Source organism: Ochotona princeps, chromosome 5 (genome assembly GCF_030435755.1).
Source record: "Ochotona princeps isolate mOchPri1 chromosome 5, mOchPri1.hap1, whole genome shotgun sequence".
In the NCBI taxonomy this organism is placed as follows: domain Eukaryota; kingdom Metazoa; phylum Chordata; class Mammalia; order Lagomorpha; family Ochotonidae; genus Ochotona; species Ochotona princeps.
Window position 1 is genome coordinate 72,413,300 of NC_080836.1, and position 25,326 is coordinate 72,438,625.

The 25,326-nt window shown below is 40.1% G+C and overlaps 1 protein-coding gene across 4 annotated transcripts; it reads right to left on the bottom strand.

The window, feature by feature from the left end:
* Nucleotides 1–103: 103 nt before the first annotated feature.
* On the bottom strand, nt 104–23,630 carry C5H2orf66 (chromosome 5 C2orf66 homolog). 4 transcript variants are annotated; one of them, XM_058664782.1, is made up of 6 exons: nt 23,451–23,630; nt 13,875–13,972; nt 12,098–12,225; nt 5,800–5,962; nt 4,601–4,797; nt 104–523 (listed from the first exon to the last, which is right to left on the bottom strand). In XM_058664782.1, the coding sequence occupies exons 4-5, from the start codon at nt 5,920–5,922 to the stop codon at nt 4,630–4,632; spliced, it is 291 nt and encodes a 96-aa protein (XP_058520765.1). In that variant the 5' UTR covers nt 5,923–5,962; nt 12,098–12,225; nt 13,875–13,972; nt 23,451–23,630; the 3' UTR covers nt 104–523; nt 4,601–4,629. The 4 variants fall into 4 exon arrangements, with proteins under 4 accessions (XP_058520765.1, XP_058520764.1, XP_058520763.1 ...); XM_058664781.1 differs by having other exon boundaries at nt 12,095–12,225; XM_058664780.1 differs by having other exon boundaries at nt 5,800–5,938; nt 12,095–12,225; nt 23,451–23,629.
* Nucleotides 23,631–25,326: the final 1,696 nt, after the last annotated feature.

Here is a 25,326-nt window from a genome sequence, read left to right on the forward strand (position 1 = left end):
GAGGACTTTAGCCGCTAGGCCACGCCACCGGGCCCTATTTGGTATGAAATTAAGACTGTAGGATCTTCGAACAATCTGCTGAAACTGGGAAAACAGTTTGTTTTTTAGGGAAAAAAGATAAATTTTAAAACAAAACTCCTATTGCAATGAATGAGGTCCCTTTCACCTAAAAATAATGATTGATAAAAGGTGATAAATGTAAAAGGCAAGTTTAACAGACAAGCCTGAAGACAACCTCGAATTGGAAAGTTTATCACCTCTCTTACTGTGTGACATTTTAAAAATTCCTACAAATGCACTCAATGCTCTTTGTTAATGTTTAGTTACGGAAGCAGAAACACTCCAAAAACATATACATAAGGTACACATATCTTGAAGGTCCACTTATTTATATATAAATTTGGAAATGTGGAACAACATCATTACAAACAAATAAAAATGAAGGAGAAAAATAACAAAAGTGTAGTCAAGACCATGGTTGACTTTTCTAAGCTTCATCTGTGGTTTTGAAATAGCCAGATACCTGAAATAACAAGAAAATGTTACATGAAAAAGGAAGACTGTGAAATCAACATGAAGATTCCCAGTTCAACTTTTTTTAAAACTTTTTCCTTTAAAGATTTATTTATCAATCTCATGTCCTAGATATTGTCAGTACTGCCTTCTTAAAAATATTTATTTCTATTGGAAAGACAGATTTACACAGAAAAGGAGACTGAGAGAAAGGTCTTCCATCTGCTGGTTTGCTCCCCAGGTGGCCGCAATGACCAGGACTGAGCCAATCTGAAGCCAGGAGCCTCTTCTGAGTCTCCTTCAGCCGATGCAGGGTCTCAAGGCTTTGGGCCATCTTCCACTGCTTTTCCAGGCCACAAACAGGGAGCTGGACGGGAAGTGGGGCAGCCAGGATATGAACTGATACCCACATGGGATCCGGGGCGCATGCAAGGCGAGGACTTCAGCCACTAAGTTTCTGCGCTGCATCCAAGTCAACCTATTTTTAATGAAAACTGTGTTTTCTTTTTTTGACCAAAGATGTTGGAAATGGAGTTTTAAATTAACTCGAAGCTCAGCTTTGGCAGCAAGCAGCAGCTAAGACACCCATGTCCCATATGGGAGTGCCAGGTTTGACTCTGGGCTCCTGCTCCAGGCTGCAGCTCCTGTCTCCAGCTATCTATGCAAGCTGACCCTGGGAAGCAGGGGTGATGGCTCAGATCACGGAGTCCTGCACACAGGCCTGTCCCTGGCTCCTTGCTGCAGCCCTGAGCCAGCCCCAACCACTGCAGGCATGTGGAGAGTGAATCAGTAGAGGTGATCCTGCTCTCCCTCTCTGCCTCTGAAAAAAAAAAAATAGAAGAAGAAAGAAAAAAAGAGGGACCAGTGTAGGGCTGAACAGGCTAATCTGCCTTGCAGTACCGGCATCCCATATAGGTGCCGATTTGTGCCCTGAACACTCCACTTCTGATCCAGCTCCCTAATAATGGCCTAAGGAAGGCAACTGAGGCCATTTGGGGAGTGAACCAGCAGATAGAAGATTCTCTCTCTCTCTGCCACTCCTCTTTGTAGACCTCTCTTTCTTTCTTTCTTTCTTTTTTTCTTCTCTTTTTTTTTGTAGACCTGCCTTTCAAATAAAAATAATCATTAGAAAGAAAAAAAAAGGCTCTATTTCACAAAGCTGTACAGCTCATATTATATTAAAATATCACCAACTGGGTATTTTGTCAGTTTCCTGCCCTTTAAATATTACACATTCCATGCTCATATGAAAAAAAATTACGCTTTCTAGTTTTTTTTCTGAGGTAAAATTTAGAATCTGTAAAATATAAAAAGACAGAAATTAAGGCTTACCAGCAGCTTTTCTGCTTCATATGAAAGAGGGTTCTCTGGTACTAATAATTACTCTCTATGTTAGTGCCAAAAACCATACAGCCCAAGGGTAAAAGCTAGACCAGAAAGACATTAACAATATCAATTAAATTTTCTCATTTTTGGGTAGTAGCCAAGCTCATATTCCATGTGATAAATTGCTGTTGCTTTTTGGAATAACAACCACTGTGTTGTCTAAAATCATCATACTGAAAATAACTGATAATAAAAACCTGTGTTTCGGGCCTGGCGCCGTGGTCTAGTGGCTAAAGTCCTCGCCTTAAAAGCACCGGGATCCCATATGGTCACAGGTTCTAATCCCGGCAGCCCCACTTCCCATCCAGCTCCCTGCTTGTGGCCTGGGAAAGCAGTTGAGGACAGCCCAAAGCTTTGGGACCCTGCACCCACGTGGGAGACCCGGAAGAGCTCCTGGCTCCTGGCTTCGGGTCGGCGCAGTACCAGCCATTGCAGTCACTTGGGGAGTGAATCATAAGACGGAAGATCTTCCTCTCTGTATATCTGACTTTGTAATAAAAATAAATAAATCTGGGCCCAGTGCCATGGCCTAGTGGCTAAAAGTCCTTGCCTTGAACGCCCCGGGATCCCATATGGGCACCGGTTCTAATCCCAGCAGCCCCACTTCCCACCCAGCTCCCTGCTTGTAGCCTGGGAAAGCAGTCGAGGACAGCCCAAAGCTTTGGGACCCTGCACCCTGTGTGGGAGACCTGGAAGAGGTTCCAGGTTTCCGGCTTCGGATCGGCTCAGCACTGGCCCGTTGCGCTCACTTGGGGAGTGAAACATCAGATAGAAGATCTTCCTCTCTGTCTCTCCTCCTCTCTGTATATCCGGCTTTCCAATAATAATAAATCTTAAATAAATAAATAAATACATAAATAAATAAATCTTTTAAGAAAAAATTTGTTTTACAAACACAATGATTTGCTTTCTCACAATTTCATCCATGTACTTGCAGAACAATGGGGAAAGATTTTAATTATAATTCTATTCCCTTTATTATTCAACTGAATACAAAACTCATGGACTGTAATCAAAATGTATGTTTCAAATGCACAGTACTTGCTCCTTTTAAGTAAGTGTTTGATAGAAATGTCAAAGTTACAACAGTAATGAAAACTGAATTATAAACAAATACACTTTCAACTTCCTTCCTGTGGGGAAAGAACCATTTTTACTCATATCCTGTTTTTTCCCTAGTTGAGGAAGTTCAAACCCAAAGATACACATAAACTTCCTCCCCAAAGAATTAGTCTTTGATTTTTTTATTTGCCACTTACTCCAACTGCTTAATTCCAATACTGATTTATATATGATGTTCTATATAGCTTAGCCGTCTAATTTGATATGATTAAGGATGTAAGTAAAACTATTTTCCATTTATTTAATAATTCTATTAAATAACAAATCGGGAATTTTCTTTTCTCCTCAGAAAACTGTGTTTAAAAATGGGCCCAGTCAATTAAAAATTCACCTACTGTATGACCCAGCAATACCACTTCTAGGAATATATCCAAAGGACTTGTTACACAACAAAGTCACATGCACCCCAGTGTTTACAGCAGCACAATCAACAATTGCAAGAACTTGGAAGCAACCTAAATATCCATCAACAGAGGACTGGATAAAGAAACTGTGGTTCATCTACACTATGGAATACTACTCAGCAATTAAAAAAATGAAATGCATCACTGTGTGGCCAAATGGGCCAAACTAGAGACCATTATGCTAAGGGAAATGAGCCAATCCCAAAAGGTCAGATATCACATGTTTGCTCTAATATAATATGATGTCAAATCTAGAGATATCATATGTGAATCTTACTCTATGCTACTCAGTGTTACTTCAATCTTATCTATACCTAATGTAATAAGAACTTGTGATGTAATTTATCAATCAACCATCCGCAAGAGGTTGATTGTTTACAATTACCTGAGATGACCAATGTCCCTTTGTCACTGTTATTGGTACTGTCCATAAACACCGAAGACCTAATCCTCACTATACCTACATTAAGACCTCAGGATACAAGAATTAACCCAGGATGAAATGTCAGTCTCCTACATGGCTGGGAGACACTCCAGTAGAAGCATGATGGACTCGGGAAAATTCACGATGGACACACATTATGAACCTAGAGGGGAGAACAGAATGGAGTGGAGGGAATTTGGGGGAGGGGGGTGAAGAGCCCACTGCCAACTAAATTGTATCCAAAACAAACAAACAAAATACAAATGGGCCTGGTGCAGCTGCCTAGTGGCTAAAGTCCTCGCCTTGCAAGTGCAGAGATCCCATATGGGCACTGGTTGGCACCCCAGCTGCACCACTTCCCTTGCGGCTCCTTGCTTGTAGCCTTGGGACCCTGTGCTCACGCGGGTGACCCAGAAGAAACTCCTGGCTACTGGCTTTGGATCGGCTCAGTTCTGGTCATTGTGGCCACTTGGAGAGTGAACCACTGGATGGAAGATCTTTGTCTCTCTTTCTGTAAATTTGACTTTCAATAAAAAAATCTAAAATAATAATAACTGTCACTTCTTTTTAAAACCAGATTGCAACATAACTGTAATAAATCCAAAACCTTACCAATGATGAATATCTTCAGAACTGAGCACTTAATTTTATGAGGAAATGCAATTAATTTTAAAATACACAGTTTAAAAGGTCTCCTTTATGGCGGAACTGCACATTTGGGCAGATCCCAACTTAGGGGAGCTACTCTTACCTGCGCTCCGAAGACACTCAGCCTTTGAGTTAACTGGGAAAGGAGTTTTTCTGCTCTTCATAGTCAGCAAATGCAGAGGCAATAAGATCCGACTGGAAAGAGAGGGGTCTGGGATTCTCATTCACGGAGAAAGTGTTTGGAAACCTTCCAAGATCAAGACCTCTGCCCTTGAAATACGCCTGAAGGCTTCTGAAAAACTAGAAAGAACGCATTCAATGTCATATGTGAAACTGCAAAATTAGAGACATTTTTTCTACCCGTCTTCTCCCTTGAATTGACGTATAGGTTAATCCAGCAGGTCAGAGAATGAAAATGAGGAACTAGATGTATAACCCTCAGGTACTTCTCTTTTCCCTCTTGCCTTCTTTGTGATTCACTATCTGGGTGAAAATAGAAGAAAAAAATAACAATGATATAAGAGCATCACAGAGGATGCTTTGTGAGGCATTTCCGAATACCAAGGTCAGAGAGGAAACTGAACTCCACAGAGATCAGCTTTGTGTCTGCCACCGGTGAGAGCCAAACCACCGCAATCGTGTCTTTCAGACATAAGGGTTTCAGAAATAAACAGAGAAGCTGTGCAAAGTGCCATTTATTGCACTGATTGTCTTAGTCCTATATTGTTTTACTTCACATCTATTTTTGTTTTTAGAAAAACTTATACTATGAAATCACCAACCTGTTCAAAAAAGCTGGCATCTTTTTACTGATATTTTCTAGATAAGCATAGGCTGAAAACATGCCCAGTAAATTGAGAACAGCACAGAGACGACTTTCAATTTCTGCCACCGTACTTTGCCGGGGCTGATTATATGACAAAATGTTGTGTCATAAGTTCAATCAAACTGTGCAAAAAAGGCAATTCAATCTGAGTTGTATGAAAAGCCTTTTTCTGGTACAGTCCTGACTTTGCATATATACTACAACACACCTAGAGTCAATGTGTCTACAAATGTTATGTACTGTGTGTATATAAGATTTCTCATAAACAAATGTTTCTTCTTAGAGGCACAAATTTAAAACATCTGGGTAAAAACGAGAAGGCCAGCCACTGGGCTAGAAAACCCCTGGTCGGGTCCCTTTGGGGAGCTTTTTGAGCCCTAAGCTGCCTTTCCTCCCCTGTGCTCTGGAATGCAGTGTGCTAAGCATCTGCCCCTGGCAGGTCCCAGATCCACCCTGCATCCTGGGGAGGTTCTTACCAGGTCACGGTTTCTGGGGTTACTGAGTGGTTTCCATTTGTCTTCATTTCTCAGCACAGTTCCGTGTACATGCCCAACCAGTCCCAGGACGACACACAGCAGCACAAGGGGCACGTTGGACATGCTGGAATGAAGCTGACTCGAAGGAGATTGCTGGTAGTCACTGAGCAAGATGGTCAAAGAGGAAAGGAAGAGTAACATTCATAAAGCAGGCAAGGGGAAACTAACATTATTGCGCCATCAAAAATTTGCAGCTGTTACTTTGCCAGACTCAGTACCAAGTGAGACACCTAAATCCAGTTGGCTAGTGTAAAACAGTCCACGATGATTGTCGCTGTCCTGCAGCGATGGACTTGATGCACGGAGCCTGTAATAACACGCGTGGACTCTGATTGATGGTCAAAAGTCAGTGACATCAGACTTTATACACTGAGGGTCATATGGGATAAGGGAGGAAGCTTCTCAAAACACCCATCAACTGTTTCTACACTTTTGTTTTGTATATTCTACCAAGTGTTCTCATTTACATGCTGTCTACTCAACTGTTCTCATACAAATGAAATTCAATCAGTTATATAAAAGGTATCCATTCAGTTGTTATCATACAAATATTATCCACTCAATTGTAATCCTGTGCTCGCTGACCCTCCAGGGTCATAATGTCATTCTACAATGATGACAACATTACACAGTGGTGTACAAAGTAAGAATGAATACAACCGAGAAAAATCAAAGCATGGCTTTTTCATTTCCAAATAAATGCACACTTGGTCTCCAAAGAAAGCATAATTCTTAAAGTAACAAACACTAAAAGCAGACATTAGCTATAGTCCTTAAAAAAAAAAAACCTCACGTCAGATACCATAAACTGAAATACACGTATACACACATACACATAACATACCAGCACTGAGTACAGATCGTCTTCCACCCCAAGGTATAAAATGGAAGCTGAAACACTTAGCAAATGCTAACAAAGTTTACCAGGGGCGTTGGCTTTGGCTGGTCCTCGTAAGTCCTCGTAAGCTGCCCTGCCTCTAATCCACAAGCAGATCCATGGGTACTTATAACCAGGGCATTCACTGACGTGAGCAGAGAGAGTTCAAAGATAATGACGCCCTTCTCAGCTTCAGCACAAAGGCCCTTGAGAAGCACGTCTTCAAGCTCCCTCAAGGGTGGCATTGAACTAATTCCTCTAATAAACGCAGTAGTCTCACCTTGAACCACTGAACAGTTCATGTGGATTTTGTAAAACACACAAGCCATTTACACGCAGCCAAGTGGCTTTCTCCTTTTTTTACTTTTCAGAGGAGGTGTGTACACTGCAGCTGGGACGATGACGAAGATGATCTCACTTAATAGAATGTTCTTTTGAAGACACCAGTTTTTTAAATTAGTGGCAATTTTTGAACAGGAAATGCTACTGCAAGAGAAAAAAAAAAGTGCTCTTTTTGACCTGCACGGTGTATTTCTTCTGAGAATCTCATGAAGTTTTACGGGTTTTCAATAGTGCCATGGTTTCTCATAATACTGCTTGAGAACAGAGCAACACGATGGGGTGTGCTTCATGGAAAAAAGAGCAATTACTCTGCCTACAGCATCTCCCTGTTGAATAAATGCCACCTGTGGAAAATTGTGGGTGCCAGGAATTGGTCTTGATGAATCGTGAAGTTACTTTTATACAGTGATTCAGAATCAAATTCAGGACAAGCTCTTTGTTGAGAAGTCTGGGGATCTGAGTTGGAAATGAAAATCATTTCCTTGGCCTTGGGCATGTCACTGTGACATTCATTTGTTCATTCAGTGAATTTTTTTTTAAATATTTATTTTTATCAGAAAGGCAAATTTACAGAGAGAAGCAGAGACAAAGAACAATCCTCCATCTGCTGGTTCTTTCCCCAAATGGCTACAATGGCACAGCTGAGCAATTTAAAGCCAAGAGTCAGGAGCTTCTTCTGGGTCTCCCCATGGATGCAAGGTCCAAAGGCTTTGGGATGTGAAGGAGCATGAAGCTCCTTCATGCTTTCCCAAGCCATAAGCAGGGAGCTGGATTGGAAGTGGAGCAACTGGGACGTGAACTTGTGCGCATATGGGATGCTAGCACTTGCAGGTGGAGGATTAGTAGTTGAGCCATCACATCAGGCCCCACACAGTGCATTTTTAGAATGCCTACTATGAACCATGCAGTGCATTAGGCTTTGAAAACTCCTTATACCATGTTCACTTTTACATTTTAGGGTCCAGCATTGAGCACAATTTTTGTAAAATGGGAAAGACTGAATCAATTACAATACATTGTCATAGCCAGTTATCTATGAATAATTTCTAATTTTAGCTTTGTATGAAACTTTAGTTTTGCATGAAAATACAGCTCATTTGTCCTTTCTTTTAAGAACTTCCCATTTGGGCCCTGCACTATAGCCTAGTAGCTGAAGTCTTTGCCTTGAATATGCCAGGATCCCATATGGGTGCCAGTTTGTATCCCAGCTGCTCCACTTCCCTTCCAGCTCCCTGCCTGTGACCTGGGAAAGCAGTTGAGGATGGCCCAAAGCCTTGGGACCCTGCACCCGCCTCAGAGACCCGGAAGAGGCTCCTGGCTCTTGGCTTCAGATGGGCTCAGCTTTGGCTGTTGCGGCCACTTGGGGAGTGAACCAGCAGATGAAAGATCTTTCTCCCTGACTCGCCTTCTTTATAAATCTGACTTTCCAATAAAATAAACAAATACAGGTTTTTTTAAAAAAAGAACTTCCCTTTTAAGAAATACATGGAGTTCCCTAAAGGAATAATGGATTAAGAGTAACAAATACATATTATTGTCACATTCGTTAACACTAAAGTGTCCTTAATGGATAAAAGGAATTACATATAAAATAAATTTAACAAAATGTTGCCTCTTAATGTTAAATATATTTAAAATCAGATTATGACATTTTCTGCAGACTGCATCAGCACAACACCGGTAAGTGGGCACTGTGCCATTGTTTGGTTGATATGAGAGGAGAGATAGAGAGGAAGAGAAGAAAGAGAGAGAGAGAGAGACTATATATTTTAGGTCCCTAAAACATTAGGAGCTGGTCTAAATTAAACCATTTGGCTTCTACACTGCCAAGAATATTTGTACAAGTCAGAATATCACAGGTTCTTCTACATCCACAGGCATGTGAGCAAAGCTCTTCGCTGGCACTCTTCAGTTAGGAATCACAGGATCATGCACATTTTCAAAAAATCCAAGAAATACATCTTGATTATTTAACATTACACAACATATTCCTTTATCAAACCATTGCATGACATTCCATCACTGTAAAATTTTTGTGTCCATAAGGAATTTTTTCATTTATTTATTTTGATAAGTGCAAAAATTTATGACAGATTTTATTTAAATCATTTATTTACTTTGATTAAATATGAAAAGCAGAGAGATGGAAATATTTTGTCTTCTGGTTATTTCCCAAATGCCCACAACAGTCAGGGCTGGGCCAGGCCCAAACCACGAGCTCCATCCACGTCTCCGACATCACTGGCTGCACTTGCAGGAAGCCGGACTAGACGTGGAGAACCTGGGTCCTGAGTCAAACATGCCAATATGGGATGCAGATGATCCAGGCAGTAACTTAACCTGTCCCATAAACAATGTTTTTTAAGAACAATGACCATCACAAAAAGAATGTTGATTGCATTGCAAATTTTATTCCAGAAAGTGCCTGACTTACAAGTTTTTACTTGATTAGATGTGAGAGCAATATATAAAAGAAACCACAGGTCCACTTTTGAGTTGTGATCTTTTCTGGCCAAGGGACATGTAGCATAATCCTCTTTTGTAAGGCTGGGCAGTGGCAGCAGCAGCCCTGTGGCTATGAGGGAAATAACCGACACACCACAGGAGATGTGTTGCTAAGCTGTAATACTCGGCAGGCAGGCTATCAGTACTCAATATATTGTTGACTCCAAACTAACCCTGCTGCGCTGCAAAACCTTCTCAAATTCTTCCTGTCTCTGTTAGAAAAGAGAAGCAGATGCTGCTTTGTAGCTGTATTGGGAAGGGGAACACGGATTTCAGTCTCTTTCCCTCATTATTCGCAACGTTTCCTTTTTTAAAAAATTTTTTAAAGATTTACTTATTTTTATTACAAAGTCAGATATACAGAGAGGAGGAGAGACAGAAAGATCTTTCGCCCGATGATTCACTCCCCAAGTGACTGCAATGGCCGGTACTGCGCCGATCCGAAGCCAGGGGCCAGGAACTTCCTCCAGGTCTCCCACACGGGTGCAGAGTCCCAAGGCTTTGGGCTGTCCTCGACTGCATTCCAGGCCACAAGCAGGGAGCTGGATGGGGAGTGGAGCTGCCAGGATTAGAACCGGCACCCATATGGGATCCCGGGGCGGTTCAAGGCGAGGACTTTAGCCACTAGGCTACGCCGCCAGGCCTTTTTTTTTTTTTTTTCAATTTTTAAGGAAAAATTTTTTTTTTATTTGAAAGGCAGATACACAGAGAAAAGGAGAGACAGAAAGACCTTCTTTCTGCTGGTTCATTCCCTAAGTGGCCACAACAGCCGCAGATGAGCAGAGATGAAGCTAGGAGCCAGGAGCTTCTTCCTTTGAGTCTCCCATGCGGGTGCAGGGTCCCAAGGTTTCGGCTGTCCTCTACTGCTTCCCTAGGCCACAAGCAGGGAGTTGGATGGGAAGCAGAACAGCTGGGTTTAGAACCGGTGCCCATATGGGATCTCGGTGTATGCAAGATGAAGACTTAGCCACTAGGCTATCACACTGGACCCTATCTGTAATGTTTCCTTAGTGACGACAAGCACTTTAAAAATAAGGGGAAAAGTGCCCACGTGATTTCAAAGTAGATCAGGCAGTTTTATGTTCATGGTGAAAACTGCTTTTTTGACAGCAGTGACGGTTCTGTGCTGTGGCAAAGCAGGTAAGGCTGCTGCCTATGACACTGGCATCCCCCATGGGCACTGGTTGTATTCCAGCAGCTATATTGCCAAACCCTAATGTTTGGGAAATCGGAAGATGGCCTAAGTGTTTGGATCTCTGCAACTCAACACATTGACTGTATTTTCTTATTTGTAACTGGGTGTCAGGTTAAAAGGTTACAAGCTGGTTTCCCAGCTTCTTATGTAGTATAGATCTCAATGTGTTTCCTTAGGAATTCCTTAGATTTGTGATTTGTGTAGGTTTCAGACCTCAAAAGGGACAGGAATTGTATGAAGAAGAATTTTATGAAAGTGAAATATCAGGCTAAACATGAGGAACTCCATGTTGAACTGGGCTCCATCTTCTGTGAGTGCCCCCACCCCATCTATTAGACTGTAACCCAGTTGAGAAAACCTCATCTTGGTTGGCCAGAATGCTCGAACCCCTGGCTAGACTGTTCAAGCATGACTAGGAGAAAAATGAGTTTCACTTGACTCAACAATAAAGAGTACAGCAAGAAAGGCTTGCAAGGTTAGTGATTAGTCACTTTCCAACTCTAAGATAGTTCTGCATTAGCTCAATATACTAGCTCAGTCCCCCTGAACTCCTCTATAAGCCTGCTGTTCTGTAGTTGTTGGTCCAGAGGTCCTCCAGCATGAACCCCCTCTCCACCATTGGCAAGAAACGACTTTCACATCTTAATCAGTGTGTGGCTATCCACTGTATTGGATTATTTGGGTACGACAAAAGTTTCCTGAGATGATTTGGGTTGTGGTGAAACCGGGAGTACAGATTTACATTTTATATTCTCTCCAAGGCTCTGGGCCTTGGAGGATTTGCATTGCCCAAAGCAGTCTGGAGACAACAAGGGAAAGACAGGCTGTATGCCCTTCTGTAAGACATCATAGAAATGAAAGATTTGGGAAAGAAAAAAAATAATAGATGTGATTATGTTCAGGTTCTTGATTGAGGAGATTATCACAAATTATGTGGGTGTGGCCAGATAGTCAATGTAGCCAGCTGTCCTTCCAGAATAGAAGCAGGGAAGGATTCTGCCGGCTGGTGGAGAAGACCATGTGAGTATAACTAAAGATTCGAGGACACTGCCTTGACACTGGCATGACATGGTCACAAGCTGAATGCCAGCAGTCAACAGAAAGAACAAATTCTTCCTTAGAGTCTTCTTCCTTAGGATCCTGGCCCCGCTCATCCCTCAGCTGACATAGACCTTTAGCCTCAAAACTACAAGCACACAGACTTTTTTGTTTTGCTCCCAGTCACCAGGTTGAGTAATTTGCTACAAAAACCACAGGTAGAGATTACAGAGGTTGTCCATTCAGGTGCCAGGCCAATTATAAAGGACATGACTCACCACAACAATAGACAGATCTGGATGCCAATTCCAAATTCCACATTTCATGTTGAGACAGGCTGGATTTCTTCTGTTATCCATCTTACCAGACGACGTGGATATGTCTACAAATATTATGAATTATTACATGCCTTTTTCATACAAAAGGGATGAGAAAAGGGTCCATGTCAGATGTTAAATTAGTTAAGGCCCTTCCCATGAGTCATATAACATTGTCATGAACCACATATTTTAATTCAGTAATAAAATTATCTAAGTAATCCAATGAAATCTCAATAAAGATAAATCCTAACCCTTTATGTACTTGTTCTAAGCACACATGTAAAAATATGATAAAATGAGTAGTTTCAAGAAAAGAGAAAAATGGGGATACTTTGCATTATTATTTCTTTGCATAATTTGGCCAATGATTCTTTTTCAGTACTATTCATCAGTTATGAGCTCGAAAATATGATCAGTAGGGTTTTATCCCATATAGACATGTCAACAAAAATTAAGTGTCCAGATGGTCTCCCACCCCCACCCCTGCCAAATGAGTATTCTGAGAGTGCTTCTGGTACATAAAATATTATGCATTTATTTTAAACAAAATAGAACAGCAAATACTTCCCTACCACGTTCAGAATAGCTTCCTGTAAATCTAGCTTTGGAAAAATTCATGAGACATTTAAGTAGCAGAGATGATTCCATCCTTACCGTTGAATAAGTTTCTAAGAGCTGGTGAGGACATTCTAAGTTTCTGATGACTTCTAATTTTAAATATTGGGTTCTTTGATGTTTGATTATTGAACTATGTAAGTTCTTTAAATATTCTGCTAGCTTATTAATAATGCCTTTGATAGGCAGAAATTTTTGTTTTTAAGATTTATTTGAGGGTCCAGAGCAATGGTTCAGTGACTAAATCCTTACCTTGCACACGCCAGGATCCCATATGGGTGCCAGTTTGTGCCTGGGCTGATCTACTTTCTACCAAGCTCCTTGCTTGTGCCCTGGGATGGCAGTAGAGGATGGTCCAAAGCCTTGAGACCCTGTGCCCATGTAGGGGACCCAGAAGCAGCTTCTGGCTTCTGGCTTCAGATTGGCTCAGCTCTGGCCATTGTGGTCACTTGGGAAGTGAACCAGCGGGTGGAAGATTTTTCTCTCTCCTTCCCTCTGTAAGTCTGCCTTTCCAATAAAAATAAATAAATCTTTAAAAAAAGATTAATTTGAAAGGCAGAGAGAGAGAGAGAGAGAGAGAAAGAGAGAGAGAGAGAGTTATCATACAACTACGAATTCACTCTCTAACCAACCATAATAGACCAGGTTGAAGCCAGGAGGCAGAAACCCCAGCCATGTATCCTACATGGGTAGCAGAGGCCCAAATACTTGGGCCCAAATACTTGGGCCATCTTCCTGTTACCTCATGGGTGCATTAGCAGGAAGCTGGAGAGGAGCAGAGTAGTTAGAATTAAAACCAGGAACTCCAATGTGGAGTGCAGGTGTCTAAAGCAGCCGCTTCACCTTCTGCGTGACAATGTCCACTCCATGAATTCTATTTTGATGAAGTATAATTTTTCAGTTTTTAAGAACCACTGTTGCTTTCTCTAGTTTAAGCACCTTTGCTTACCACTGTCTCACAAAGTATTCCCTTATATTTTTGTATGGCTGTCAGGCTGTTTTACATTTAGATCTACAACTCATCTCAAATGAATTTTTGCCTAATATGTTAGGAAAAGCCGAGGTTTAGTTTTCTCCCGCAGGTACTTTCAGTTACCCCAGCACTATATGTTGAAAACTTTACTTTTTCCATTGAAGGGTTTGGAAACATCACTGAACCTCAACTGGCCATACTGTGTGGGTCTATTTCTGAGTTGTTGGCTTTCATGGATGCATATAGACCTAAGCCATATAATAACAATTAGAGACAAATCGTCAATCATGACTTTCATTCAGTAATAAGGAATAGGGTTGCAATCTGGGATACATATGCACAGGCTGGGTTGATCCCTGGTATGTATGAAGAACAAAAGGAGTTTGGAATGTTATTACAACAGGGTAGTCAACTTGCATTATTTTGAAGCAAAGTTCATTGGTACCTTCCATACTTGAGGGAGCTATTAAGTCAGTCATCATTAGAAGTACATACCGTTATCAGTTGCTAGGCAAAAGCAGTGTTACAGAGAGGGCAGGTTATTTTATTGGATCAGTTCTATAGATAGCTCTTGCAACAGGCTAACGTTCTACTTTTTTTTACCATGGTCCTTCAGCTCCATTTTTGTAACGATGACTTCACACAGTCTCTTTGGTAATGTAAAAGAATTCATTTTGTTTCACATCTAGTATTTCCAGTTTTTGAAAATGTGTATTGTAGGCATGGTAGGTTTTTTTTTTTAAGATTTATTTATTTTTATTACAAAGTCAGGTATACAGAGAGGAGGAGAGACAGAGAGGAAGATCTTTCGTTCACTGATTCATTCCCCAAGTGACTGCAATGGCCAGAGCTGGGCCAATCCAAAGCCAGGAGCTGGGAGTTTCTTCCGGGCCTCCCACATGGGTGCAGGGGCCCAAGGCCTTGGGCTGTCCTTGATTGCTTTCCCAGGTCACAGGCAGGGTGCTGGATGGGAAATGGAGCTGCTGGGATTAGAACCGGTGCCCCTATGATATCCCAGCGCATGCAAGATGAGGACTTTAGCCATTAGGTTACCGCACCGGGCCTGGCATGGTAGTTTTAATTTGCCTTTTTCCTATGACCATGTTGAGTATTTCTTCATGTGCTTATCTGGCATCTACATAATTTCTCTGCTGAAGTGTCTGGGTAATTTTCTCATTTTTAAAATGTGTTTTCTTGTTGAATTTTCAGATATTTTTACATATCTGGATGCAAGCTCTTTTCCAGGTATGGTTAGGTTTTTCTTGATTCTCTCTCTCAAAACTGTCTTGTAGAAGTTTTTGGTTTTGGTATAGATTTACCAATTTGTGTGTGGGGGGGGTGGGTGGTTTGGGCTCTGGGTATAAGATGAATCTTCCATTCAAAATTTTGCTATGGGCCCGGCGCCGTGGCCTAGCAACTAAAATCCTCGCCCTGAATGCGCCGGGATCCCATATGGGTGCCAGTTCTAATCCCGGCAGCTCCACTTCCCATCCAGCTCCTTGCTTGTGACCTGGGAAAGCAGTTGAGCATGGCCCAATGCATTGGGACCCTGCACCCGCATGGGAGACCTGGAGGAGATTCCTGGCACCTGGCTTCGGATTGGCGCAGCACCGGCCATTGCAGTCACATGGGGAGTGAATCATCGGATGGAAGATCTTCCTCTCTGTCTCTCCTCCTCTCTGTACATCTGACTTTCCAATAAAAATAAATAAATCTTTCAAAAAACTTTTTTGCTATTGGCATTTTGGATGTAGTTCTTTGTACTACTGTAAAGGCTGCTTAGGGATTATAAAAATATCATACACACTGACAAAAATAAGAAATAATCCTTTGGAACTAATTAGTATTAACTAAAAAAAGAAAACATTACTTCAATTATTTCTGAAGGCTAAAAAATTGTACTAATCTACTCAGTATTTGGATCACAATTAAATTTCCTTTTTTGTGTGTAAAATTCCATGTTGTTAACTCCATATTTTGGAGTATATTGAATCATTATGATTCACTTGAAAAAAATTTAAAACACTATGTAAAATATATATTACTACTTGAGAAAAGACAAAAACCATATGGAAAGAGACACAGTCATTGCCAGCAAGGAGAAAACAGTCTACTTGGAGAAACAGCTTGAAGAGGTGGGACTTCAGAATCAAATTTACTCCTTTTCCCAAGCCTGTCACGAGGCACTGTTCCTCCAGGAGTCTACACAGGGTAGAAAATTCAAGATTGGACAGCAATGAAAAAACAAAATCACCTGTCATTTCCTGGAGAACTAAAATGTGGCGCATTATCTCATTTAATCCTCATTTAAAGTTTTTAAGATAGATATTATTAGCCACAACGTATGAACAACGATACTCGAAGAGGCTAAATATACTGCCATTGACTCAAACTGACTCATTGACTTATATACAGAACTGGGGGAACAAGTGTGTCTGACTTGGTGAGTCATCTACCCAGATAATAACAAGTCACAGGTAGAAGAAATCTGTGAAGGAAAGTATAGAAACCCTATTAAACCAGGCTGTGGGTGGGTTATGAGAACAATTCATTTTCAAGGCAAGAGGAGTAACTAATATGCTCAGGAAATGATTTGACAGTAAGAAATACATGATCATCATCACATATTTTAGTTTTCAGTGAAGGAAGACTATTTCTTAAACTGCGAATTCTACTACAGGCAAATTATTTAATTTCTCTAGGCATACTTCCTTTCTTGTAATGTGGGGATATTAAAATCCTTTCCCTTCAAGCTTGGTTATTATTATTATTATTATTATTTGACAATGAAATGGGAAGCTAAACGTAGATGTGTCTGGAATGGATTCTGTACAAAAGATATTCAGTGGGGCTCGGCGCAGTGGCTTAGTGGCCTTGAAAGCCCCGGGATCCTATATGGGCGCCGGTTCTAATCCCGGCAGCTCCACTTCCCATCCAGCTCCCTGCTTGTGGCCTGGGAAAGCAGTCGAGGATGGCCCAAAGCTTTGGGACACTGCACCCGCGTGGGAGACCTGGAAGAGGCTCCTGGTTCCTGGCTTCGGATCGGCATGCATTGGCCCGTTGCGGCTCACTTGGGGAGTGAATCACCGGACGGAAGATCTTCCTCTCTGTCTCTCCTCCTCTGTGTGTATCTGGCTGTAATAAAATGAATAAATCTTTAAAAAAAAAGATACTCAGTGAATGTCTGCTCAAAAGGACAAAATATAGGTGAAAAGGTAGTCTGTACATATCCTTAAAATTTGCTTTGAAGGTTTGTATTAAAAGACATTATTAAATCTTTCAGTTTTCTTATGATTTGTTTCCTTTTCTATAAAGTTGAGTTACAGCACAGATTTCAGGTAGCTGTATGTGGTACCTAAAGGCCTTGCTATATTTTCTAGACCCACTGGAACAATAAACCTTTTAAAAGCTAATTTAAAACTGTAAATTATGGGAATAAAAAGAAGGTAGAAAAAAACGGAGATTCAGGAAACACACTGTGCATTCTTGTCTTTGTAACTAAGGTCTTGGGGATAACAAAAATTAAGATCGCTCGTGGTCTGGTGGCATCTCAAGAGTTTTAATTGTGTTGATGATATTCCACACACCAGGGGAGTCACGTGAGTCCCAAGGTCAATGCTAACACGGAGAGGTTTTCACAATGATTTTACAAATTTCAGTATTAGACTTCTTCACAGGAATCTCTACCAGCTTCATTCCCACTTTCCCCACCAATCAATCATAACCGAAGGCTTCTAAGTCGTAAGATGTAAGTTCTCCCATTAGCTCAAGACTCTCAACTCACTTTCTTATTGAATGTTTCTAACAGTACTAGTAGGAGACAGTGGAATGACAAATCTGTACTCCAGGAAGACTATCAGAGAAACAAAACTATATGAATATCTCTGTGTTTATGCATGGCTTGGCTTTCTATCAAAGGAAATTAATATGTTCCATAGACACTAAGAATATGATCCAACAATCCCATATCTGGATATAAATATGCAAAGGAAATGAAATAGGTATCTTAAAGGTATATCTGCAATGCCATGTTCACTACAGTATTATTCATACTAGCCAAAATTTGTAATCAACCTCAGTATCTATCAATGGCTAAGTGGACAGAGACAATGGAATCTTCATATATGTGTATGTATACACAAACAATGGAATGTTGTACTGCCTTACCAAAACAAACAAAAATAAAAAAGGAAGAAGAAGAAGGGCCTGGCACAGTAGCCTAGCGGCTAAAGTCCTCGTCTTGCATGTGCCAGGATCCCACGTGGGTGCCAGTTCATGTCCTGACAGCCCTACTTCCCATCCAGCTCTCTGCCTATGGTCTGGGAAGGCGGTTGAGGATGGCCCAAGACCTTGGGACCCTGCACCCGCATGGAAGACCTGGGGGAGGCTCTGGGCTCCTGGCTTCAGATTGGTGTAGTTCTGGCCATTGTGGCTGCTTGGGGTGTGATTCAATGGACAGATGATCTTCCTCTCTGTCTCTCTTCCTCTCTGTATATCTGACTTTCCAATTAAAAAAAAATCTTAAAAAAAAGAAAATCTTGACATCTGTAACATGAATAAACCTGGCAGGCACTGTGCTAAGTGAAATAGGACAGACACAAATAATACCTTTCACCTATTATTGTTATCTAAAACAAAAGCCAAATTCACAGAAACAGAGTAGAGCAGTGGTTACCAGCAGATGAGGGCTTGATCCATTCACTAGTGGGTGGACACTTAGGCTACTGTTTCCATTCCTTGGCGATTACTAATAGTGCTGCAACAATCATGAGCACAGAAGTTGAGCTCTCCAACAGAGTGGTTTCATTTTCCTTGGATGTATACCCAGTAGCTAATGGCTGGATCATATGGAACTTCTGTTTTCAGTTGTTTGAGAAATGCAGTGGCTAGACCTCCATCAATAATGTGCAAGAGTTCATTATTTTTGGTTCTTGTTTCTGAGCATCACAGCTCATTGTGCTTTTGGTGTTCACTTCCATGACTAAAGATATTGAACATTTTTCTCATCCAGTCTTCCTTTGAGAAGTTTTCTTTTGATCTACTACCCATTTCATTTATTTTTATAAAATAATTTGTTTTGAAAGAGAGAGAGAGAGAGATTTTCATCTATGGGTTCACTTTCTAGACAGCTGCCATGGTCAGAGCTGTGCCAGGCTCAAGCCAGGAGCCAGGAGCTCCATCCAGGTTGCCTAAGTGGGTGTCAAGGATCCAGACACTTGGTCTATTTTTTGCTGCTTTATTCAGGCCATTAGCAGTGAGCTGGACTGGAAGCAGAGGCTGAAACTTGCATCAGTATCCACATAGGATGTCAGTGTTGCAGGCAGAGGATTTATACACTATACAATGCCAGCCCCCATCTGCTACCGATTTTTAATTTTTTTTCCTTTTTGCTATGGAGTTCTTTATATACTGATTAACCCCTTGTCAGATATGTAATTCGTAAACACTGTCTCCCATTCTGTGGGTTGTTTTTTTCACTATGTTGATTGATTCCTTTATTGTGCAGAGGCTTTTCAGTTTGATGAAATCTTATATCTATTTTTTTCTTTTATTCCCTTGAGGTTTGGACCCAGCCATTGTAGGCATTTGCGAAGTGAATTAAGAAGGCAGGGCATGCTGTCTACATATCTCTCAAATATTAATAGTAGTAGTAATAATAGAGTAATAACAATTCTCCTTTCTCTGTTTTCTTGGCATATTTGTCAAGAAAATATTCTGTTGGTTGCAGTGGATATACTTCTGCGGTTCCATTGGCCTATGGATTTCTTTTCCACCAAACTACATTTTTAAAATATTTTATTCAAAGAGGAGATACACACTGAGAGAGAGAGATCTTCTATCCACTGGTTTACTCCCCTAATGGCAATAACTAGAGTTGAGAAGCCAGGAGGCAGGAATGTGTTTTAGGTCTCCTACATGGGTTCAGGGGCCTTAGGACTTGGGCCATCCTCTACTGTTTTCCCAGGCTCGGGGAAGTAGAGCAGCTGGGACAAGAACCAGTTGGCTGCCATAGCTGCAGGCAGAGGCCCAGTCTGCAATAACATGCTGCTGCCCTACCCATGCTGTTTTAGTGTAGCTTTGTAAAACTCGGATAGTATAATGACTTCTACTTTGTTGTCCTTGACCAAGAATATCTTGGCTATCAGTTCTTTTGTTTTGTTGTGTGTGCGTGGGCATCCGTACAAATTTTTCTGCTGTCTTTTCTAGTTCCGCAAAATGCCACTGGTATTTTGAGAGACTAGTGAATATGAACATTACTTAAATAATATTGATTCTTCCAATTTGTAACACGGGAAGTCTTTCCACTTGAACCCAATTCAATTTCTTTCATCAAGTTTTTATAGTTCCATCAGATAGCTTTCACCTCTGGTTACATTTATTCACATGAGGTTTTATGGTTAGATATTGGAAATGAGATTGCTTTCTTAACTTCTAAGCAAATTACTTTCGTGTAGAATAATACTCATTGACTTATCTTACAACTTTGTTGTGTTAATCAGTTCTCATTTTGAGGGAGGGGGAAAGTCTTTTAGGTAAATAAGATCCCGTTAACCACAGTGGCAATTGATTTCCCTTTCCTAATACTGATACACTCTTTATGTTTTTGTTGGGAAGTAGTTCTGGCTAGGATTTCTAGCACTATATTAAATAAGGGTGCTGGATGAGGATGCCTGGCAGACATTCCAGAGAGATAAAGCAGAAGACCCCCTGTGCACATGCAAGAGCCTTGCATGGGGCTGGAGCTTGGGAAGACCTGACGCCAGAGCAGAACATTTTTACTGTCCCTTGGAATGTTCTCTAATCCTATACACCCTTTAGTAAGGCTCATTATTGGGCAGTGCTTAGAACTCTTGTGGGTCAGCCTGACACTGTGTAAGCTTAGTTAATCATTACCTTGCACTTAGCTCATCTCTACCCTGCACACTTGCGTTTTTCCCAAATAAGCCCTATGCCTTTATAAAAGCATAAAAATCCTTATTTTCTTTGTGTCAACGCGTCATACAGCATGATGATGGCCGCCCTACTACAATAACAAAAATTCAGTTCTTCATGACCTCGTGTTCTCCATTTATTCATCTCCAAAGTGCTGAAAGTGGGCACGATTGTTCCTGAATTTAGAAAGCATTTCGTTTTCCCCCATTTTCCTTCATGCTGCTGTGCCTTGTTAAACAGGGCCTTTGTTACATTGGAGTATCTTCCCTTCAAAGCTATTTTTCAAAAAATCATAATAACTTAGGCTCACAGAGGACAAATAACATTATATATTGCTGCTTGAGAGACTATACATTTCGCCCAGGTCTCTATTTTTACTGTCAGTATGACAAACAAGTGAGAAAATGTTAATATATTCTTAGGACTTCTTTTCTTTTTGATGTAGCTTATATCATGGCTGAAAACCTTAATTTATGTTCATGAGAGGGGGGATCCTTTTTAAATTTCTATCTACATTCGGTGTAATAAAGTGTTGGAAGATTTTTTAAAAGGCATTTGATATGTTCATATTTTTATTTAATTTCATTGATGTGGCATATCAATCACACTTATTGATCTACATATGTCCAACCATATTTCCAAGCCAGAAATATATTCCAGTTGATCATGGTGGACAATCTAATATTCTAATATTTCCAATATATTGTTGAGAATTTATCTGTATCAGTCAAGGACACTGGTCTGTACCTTTCATTTTTGAGTACTAACTTAGCTTTGGTATCAACATAGTGATGATTTTATGAGATAAATTTACAAGAATTCCCTCATTTTCTGTTTTTTTTGGGGGGGAGAACTTGTTTTAATTCTCCTTTAAATGTTTGCTAGAATTCAGTAGTGGAGTTACCTGGTCTGGAACTTTACTTTGAAGTTTCAATTACTGTTTCAATCCCACTGTGCTCAATTAGATTGTTTAGGCACAGTATTTCTTTGTGATTTAATCTTGGTAAGGCGGATGTGTCCAGTAATATGCCCACTTCTTTTAGATGATCAGATTTGTCACCATATAATTATTCCTAATCCTACTAGTTCTTCGAATTTCTGTAGTGTCAGTTCAACTGTCTCCCTTCCCAACTGTGCTGTTACTTGCTTTTTTTCCTAGTATAACTAAAGCTTGTCAATATTATTTATCTTTCCAAATAATCAGCTGTTTCACTAATCTTTCCTACTATTTTCAGTCTCTATTTCATCCACTTCTGTGTGGATTTTAAAAAAAATATTTATTTATTTTTATTACGAAGTCAGATATATAGAGAGGAGAGACAGAGAGGAAGATCTTCCGTCCGATGATTCACTCCCCAAGTGGCTGCAATGGCTGGTGCTGCACCCATCCGAAGCCGAGAACCAGGAACTTCCTCTAGGTCTCCCACGCGGGTGCAGGGTCCCAAAGCTTTGGGCCATCCTCAACTGCTTTCCCAGGCCACAAGCAGGGAGCTGGATGGGAAGTGGAGCCGCCAGGATTAGAACCGGCACCCATATGGGATCGTGGTGCCTTCAAGGCGAGGACTTTAGCTACTAGGCCACCGCGCAGGGCCCTCTGTGTGGATTTAAAAAATTTTTTTTCCTTCACTAGTTTGGGGCTTGATTTGCTCTTTCCTGCTTTTTTAATGATAAGTTATACGAACTATTTGTTTTTTTGATGCAGGTGTGCCAACTGTGAGGAATATTGTTTTTGCTGCAATTAGTTTTGTTATGTTTTTCTCTTTCCTTTATTTCCACCTTAATTTCTTTCCTAACTACTGGGTGTCTGGGAGTAAGTTAATTTTTCTATGTTAATGTTTTTAAAATCTTCTTCCTGTTATTTCTACTTTTGTTGTGCTATGACCAGAAAAGATATTTAATAACTTGTTTTTAAATTTGCTGATACTTGCTTTATGACCTGCTGTATGATTTATCCTGGAAGATGCTTTCAGTATTGTTATGAGACATGTATTCTGCAGCTGTTGGTTGGATGGATAGTCTATAAACGTGCAAAGTACAACTGATCTGGGAAACACTTCAACTGCTGTTTCTTCAATTTTCTGTCTGGGTAATCTGTCCATTTCTGAATTGGGATATTAAAGTAAAATGCTGCGCCTGGTACGGTAGCCTAGTGGCTTAAATCCTCACCTTGCATGCACCAGGATCTCATATGGATGCCAGTTCAAGTCCTGCCTGCTTCACTTCCCACCTAGCTCCCTGCTTGTGGCCTGGGAAAGCCTTGGGACCCTCCACCCACATGAGCGACCCAGAAGAAGCTCCTGGCTCCTGGCTTCAGATCAGCTCAGCTCTGGCCACTTCAACTACTTGGGGAGTGAGTCATCAGACAGAAGATCTTTCATCTCTGTCTCTCTGTAAATCTGCCTTTCCAATAAAAATAACTAAATCTTTAAAATTAAAATAAAATCAAGTAAAATACTTTTGTTCACTTGCTAAAGCAAGCTGTTCTACTCTTAATTTTCAGCCCAAAGCTTGATTGTTTTAAATCAACCAGAGAGAACAAATTCATCCGTATAATGTCATCCATTTTCTTCTCTCTCACACACACAAATCCCTAACAGCTTATGGATATATTTTCTTCTCTTAAAGAGCTGCTTAAAATTTAACTAGGAATTGAGAATATTTAACATTTTACACTTAATACATCAGTTGTTTAAAACTAGAGAAAAATACTAAGCATACCGTCTTTGCAAAAGATCTTAGTTTCACACTATGTATGATATGCAAGACTTCTAAAATTGTCCTCAAGATTCTCACCTGGACTTCACTCCTTGTAATAATGCTCTGTGCTTGACTCTGGGTGGGTGACATCTGTGAACATGATGGAAATATAATTATATTACCTTAGGTAGCAAAGAGGATTTTACAGATATAATTAAGGTTAACTTTGAGTTCATCCAAAGAGAAATTATCACAGTGAATTGAGCAATGCACTTGAGCCCCCTAAATCCAGACCTAGGGGTCAGTTAAAAGCTGACAAAGGGGGATGTTTCTTACTATTCTTGAAGCAGCAAACTGCCACGCTGTGCAAGGGCAATGTTGCATAGCACCAGACCCCAGGACAGCAAGGAGACAGGGGCCTCAGTCCTGTGACTGCAGAACTGAGTTCTGCTAACAATTTAAATCAGCCTCAAGTAGCACAGCAGGTCCATTCAAATCAGTGATTTCATAGTGAAGCTCTGGACAGAGAATCCATGTATATATGAGTAAGAGTTGACAAAAATAGGGAAAAGCTGATAGAAATTGCAGTGAGATTTTCACGTTGTATACTTACTGTTTTTAAATTTTTATTGGTTTTAAAATAATCTAGGAATCCAAAGAAAATCAAGCTTCTATTTAAATCCTTCTCTCCCTTTAAAACACACTTTTTAAGAGTACACTTAATATCACAATGTTACTACAGACACATAATACGTAAATATTCATAAATTTATGGATGCCCATCGAAATAGTCACTCAGCCCTCAAAATACATCCTATTTCACTTTACTCCACTCCCTTATTCTAACATTTGAATCTATCCCTAACTTTCAATTTCCTCATTCTTATTAATTTGGGAAAATAGGCATCCAAGGTTATATCAAATTAGCATAAGAAAATTAGAAAGCATGGTTTTTGGAAGAATTGTAAATACACAATCCTTAAAACAGATCATGAACCATGAGATATTCTTCCAGAGAAAAACTACAAAATATTATACTGGAAAAAAAATCCCCAAATTTATATTGCTTCAAATATTCACTTCTGATGCTGCATTGCCCATGCGGACTAAGCACTCTACATTTCTGAAATGTTAGTGGACATTATAAGGAAAGCAAATTTTAAAGGGTTTTCTTCCAAGACAGCACTGTGGAGTATGTGAACTGGTAAGCAATCTTTGCAATGCATGTACTTATTCATCAAATTTATTTTTGAACGCCCAGAATACCAGATGATGACAGATTAAAAAGAAAGCACCAAAAATGGCTACACATTAATACCTGAGCAGAGACTGAAGGAAAATATTCATCTATTAAATCTACATCATAACGTTGAAACTCAAGTAAAAATATTCACAACACTCAACAGAGTACAATAAGTAGCACTTTTTGTGAATTACAACCAGTTAAATATTTCAATTATACCATACAAAAAATATACACAAAATTACATATAAGTGTATTTAGTACACCATACATTTTACAAAACACTACAGAAGATCATGCATGTTTAAATGGAAAGAATCACAAGGTTACAAGCATGTTGCAGTATATACTATAGGACAAGTTCCTTTACACTGCTAAGTATTGTTAGTAAGCACTGTGTTTTCTGGATGAAGCCAAAATTAAATTTGCAAATAAATGATTACTTACTGAGTCTGTCTCGGCATAACACAGTTTGTCCTCTAAAATTTTAATTATAGCATAAAAATTGATGTAAGTTGAAAGCCATTTATTTAATTAGATATTCTTGATCAAACTATTTTCTTGCCAATTTGTTCATGCTTTAAAAAAAGATTTTTCTTTCTGCATATTTTGAGAGAGACTTTTTTGGCTTTGGGGAAAGTCGTAAAGGGGATATAAGGAAAATATTGAGCTTATGTTCAAACTGAAAGTGAAAAATATACAATATTCAAGTATACAGAAGTGTAGGTA